The sequence below is a fragment of the Equus quagga genome, chromosome 12 (assembly GCF_021613505.1).
Source record: "Equus quagga isolate Etosha38 chromosome 12, UCLA_HA_Equagga_1.0, whole genome shotgun sequence".
NCBI classification, from domain to species: Eukaryota; Metazoa; Chordata; class Mammalia; order Perissodactyla; family Equidae; genus Equus; species Equus quagga.
The window spans coordinates 96,343,307-96,346,138 of record NC_060278.1 but is presented as its reverse complement, the minus strand read 5'-3'; the positions used below and the strand labels follow the sequence as shown (position 1 = coordinate 96,346,138).

General features: G+C 53.1%; 1 protein-coding gene across 2 annotated transcripts; it reads left to right on the top strand.

Moving 5' to 3' along the window:
- Window positions 1–263: 263 nt before the first annotated feature.
- LOC124248741 (antileukoproteinase-like) lies at window positions 264–2,620 on the top strand. 2 transcript variants are annotated; one of them, XM_046679167.1, is made up of 4 exons: window positions 264–359; window positions 1,046–1,204; window positions 1,695–1,844; window positions 2,423–2,620. In XM_046679167.1, the coding sequence occupies exons 1-4, from the start codon at window positions 278–280 to the stop codon at window positions 2,425–2,427; spliced, it is 396 nt and encodes a 131-aa protein (XP_046535123.1). In that variant the 5' UTR covers window positions 264–277; the 3' UTR covers window positions 2,428–2,620. The 2 variants fall into 2 exon arrangements, with proteins under 2 accessions (XP_046535123.1, XP_046535122.1); XM_046679166.1 differs by having other exon boundaries at window positions 2,357–2,620.
- Window positions 2,621–2,832: the final 212 nt, after the last annotated feature.

Sequence of the window (2,832 nt, the reverse complement as noted above, 5' to 3'; positions counted from 1 at the left end):
ATGGACACCTGAGATAGCCTCCTTATCAGCCTGCTGACATCTTCCAGGCCAGCCTCTTCTATTCCTTCCCTGGCAGTTATTCTGTTATCTCACAGTCTTGCCTGGGATGGGAAAGAGCAGCTGTCTCCGTGGCATCGGGACTGCAGGTCTCTCACTGAGCTGCTTGTGCAATTGCAGCTGGGAGGGGCCAAGGAAATTCTGGTAGGGCCACACCCACTAGCGAAAATATAAATAGTGAGGTTTGGCATTGGCCATTAGAACTACCTCTGTTCTCACCATGAAGTCCAGCAGCCTCTTCCCCCTCGTGCTTCTTGCCCTGGGAACCCTGGCACCTTGGACTGTGGAAGGTGCTAGAAATGGTGAGTTGGAGTCACCCTCATACAATCACGGCTGCAGGGTCAGAGATGGGGGCTCCTGGTGGTGTGGGGATAGCCCCTTCTCTAGGCTCTGCTCTCTCAGCTTAGTTTCAGGAGACCTCCCTGAGGGTGGGTTCGTGTCCAGCTGGGCTCCAAGGTCTCTGTGAGGGCCTCTGAGCGTTGCTTCTATTACTCAGCCACTCTGTCAGCCCAGGCCTCTCTCCCTCTCCGTTCTTATCTCCTCGCTCCCCCGTCACCCTGTCTGTGACTCTGTCATCTGAGTCTCTGGTTCTCCTGTGTCTCTCTCTGTTTCTGTCCTTTAGTTTTCCTGCCTCTGGCTGTAGTTCTCAACCTGTCACGTTGCTTCCATTCGTCTTCGTTCAGTTCTCTCCGTCTCCGTCACTCCCAGACCGCCTCCCTGCCTTTGTGGAGTCTTGTCTTCCCGTGGGGCAGGAAGCTTTGGCTGGGAGCCCTATGCCTTTCTCCAGAGTCTGTGACTTCTCCTGCCCATGCCTGTGCTTTAATCAAGCCTGTCCCTCTCCATGGAGGTCAGACAGGCATTTCCCTTCAGACTATGTGGACAGTGACCTGGGTGAGGGTCTCTCCTGGAAAGTGGTGCTTTGTCCCCAAGTCGTGATGGCCTCTCAGCACCCAACCCCTTCCTGAACTCTTGACCTTTTCTTCAAAAGCTTCAAAAGCTGGAGCCTGCCCTCCTCGAAGGCTTGCCCAGTGCTTTAGATATGAGAAGGCTGAGTGCCAGAGTGACTGGCAGTGTCAAGGGGAGAAGAAATGCTGCCAGGATACCTGTGGAATCAAATGCCTGGACCCCATTGCCATCTCGAAGCCAGGTGAGGAGGTGGGAGAGCAGATGGGGAGGAGTGAGCCTAGAACACAGTCTCCAAAGGGACGGGATTGGGGGATGGGGTCCTGCCAGCCCTCCCCCTCTCCAAGAATTATTGAGCCAAGTTTGTCCGCTGGTCAGGGAGTCACATTGCCCTAGATAGGAAGTCACTCACCTGGCTGATGAAGAAGCCAGTCTATCAGGAGGTCAGTTTGTCAGGGAATAGTCATCTGGTCATTAGATAACCAGGCAGTTGGCAACCACCCGTCCAATCAGCACTGGACAACTGGTCACATGCCTTGACTGGGGGCCTGGCGTTAGAGGAGAGCCAGATCCTACCTTCAGGAGATACATGGGCCTCAGGAAGGAAGTGATGGTCATGGAAATGGGGAGGAGGTGATTCTCCTTGCTCAGGCTGGGGCTGGGGCTGGGTCCCAAAAGCAGGGGAGTGGTGTGGAAGGTACAAGGCCTCTGACCTGTGACTCTACTCTCACCAGTTGAGAAGAAGCCTGGGAACTGTCCAGTGCCTCCTGGCCAATGTCTGATGCTTGACCCCCCCAATCACTGTGAGACAGATGGCCAGTGCCAGGGTCACCTCAAGTGCTGCACAGGCATGTGTGGGAAAGCCTGCATTTCCCCTGTGAAAGGTAAGGAGGGGCTGGGGCAGACTGACCTCCCGGCCTCCAGCCTCTCAGTCCCAACCCTCTGGATTGAGCAGGAGGCTCACACGAGCAGGGGGCTCCTGATCCCCACTCCAAGCGGAGCCTCTGCCTGATCCCCTTGTCTTTCAAGAGCACTGTTCCCCAAGCCTCAGGGCGAGGATTTCCACAGGATCATTCCTAGATTTCATTCTATCCCAGCCTCTTCGGGTGGGGGCCCTCGGCAAGTGACTCTTTGAGTCTCAGTTTCCTTATCCGTAAAAGGGGCCCAGTGACCTTGGAAGTGCTCTGTAAAGCACCTGCGCGCTAAGCATTTATTTTTAAGGTTGTTTCCAGCATGTTGTCTCTGGTCAAAGCCCAAAGGATCAGTGGATTTTGAGAATTTTCTAGCTCAATGCTCTGAGTTTAGAGTTTTACAGTAAAATTGAGACTTGAACTCAGTCTCCTGATACCAAGACTCTTTCAACTACACCGTTGCCTTACTGTTTTCTCTATCTCAGGGGAAGAATCTGGAGATGATTTCGCTGGTTCCTATATTGAAGCGCTGATCTGATTTTCTCTCACAGCCTGATTTCCGCAGTTTGGAAAAGGCTCTGGATCCTCTGTGTGGTCTTGGAATTCCCTTTCTGCTCCCAGGCTTGGATCCCTGGGGAACTTCATGGTGAAGATGTGGTTCTACCATCAATACCTCCTTTGGGGAAAGCTTGGCACACAGCAGGCTTTCAGGAAATGCCTGTTGATTGGTGAATAAATAAGTGAGCATATCTCTCTCTGTACAGCCTGCTTCTGTGGTTCCCCGGGGGGTCCGAGTTGGGTGGGAGGTGATGAGGGAATGTCTGGACGTGAGGCATCCCTCCTACAGATGTGAAGAGGAAGGAAGAGGCTTAGGGGCTGGACAGACACGAATTTACATCGTGAGTCTGAAAAAACTGGCTCTGTGATTTTGAACAAGTGATTTGTCTCCTAAATCTCAATT

What these genes read in the sequence shown, in the direction of transcription:
- LOC124248741 (XM_046679166.1), top strand. Translation starts at nt 278, where the DNA reads ATGAAGTCCAGCAGCCTCTTCCCCCTCGTGCTTCTTGCCCTGGGAACC. An exon ending in TGTGGAAGGTGCTAGAAATG is followed by an intron (nt 360 to 1,045) that starts GTGAGTTGGAGT and finishes TTTCTTCAAAAG; the next exon opens with CTTCAAAAGCTGGAGCCTGC. An exon ending in CATTGCCATCTCGAAGCCAG is followed by an intron (nt 1,205 to 1,694) that starts GTGAGGAGGTGG and finishes TACTCTCACCAG; the next exon opens with TTGAGAAGAAGCCTGGGAAC.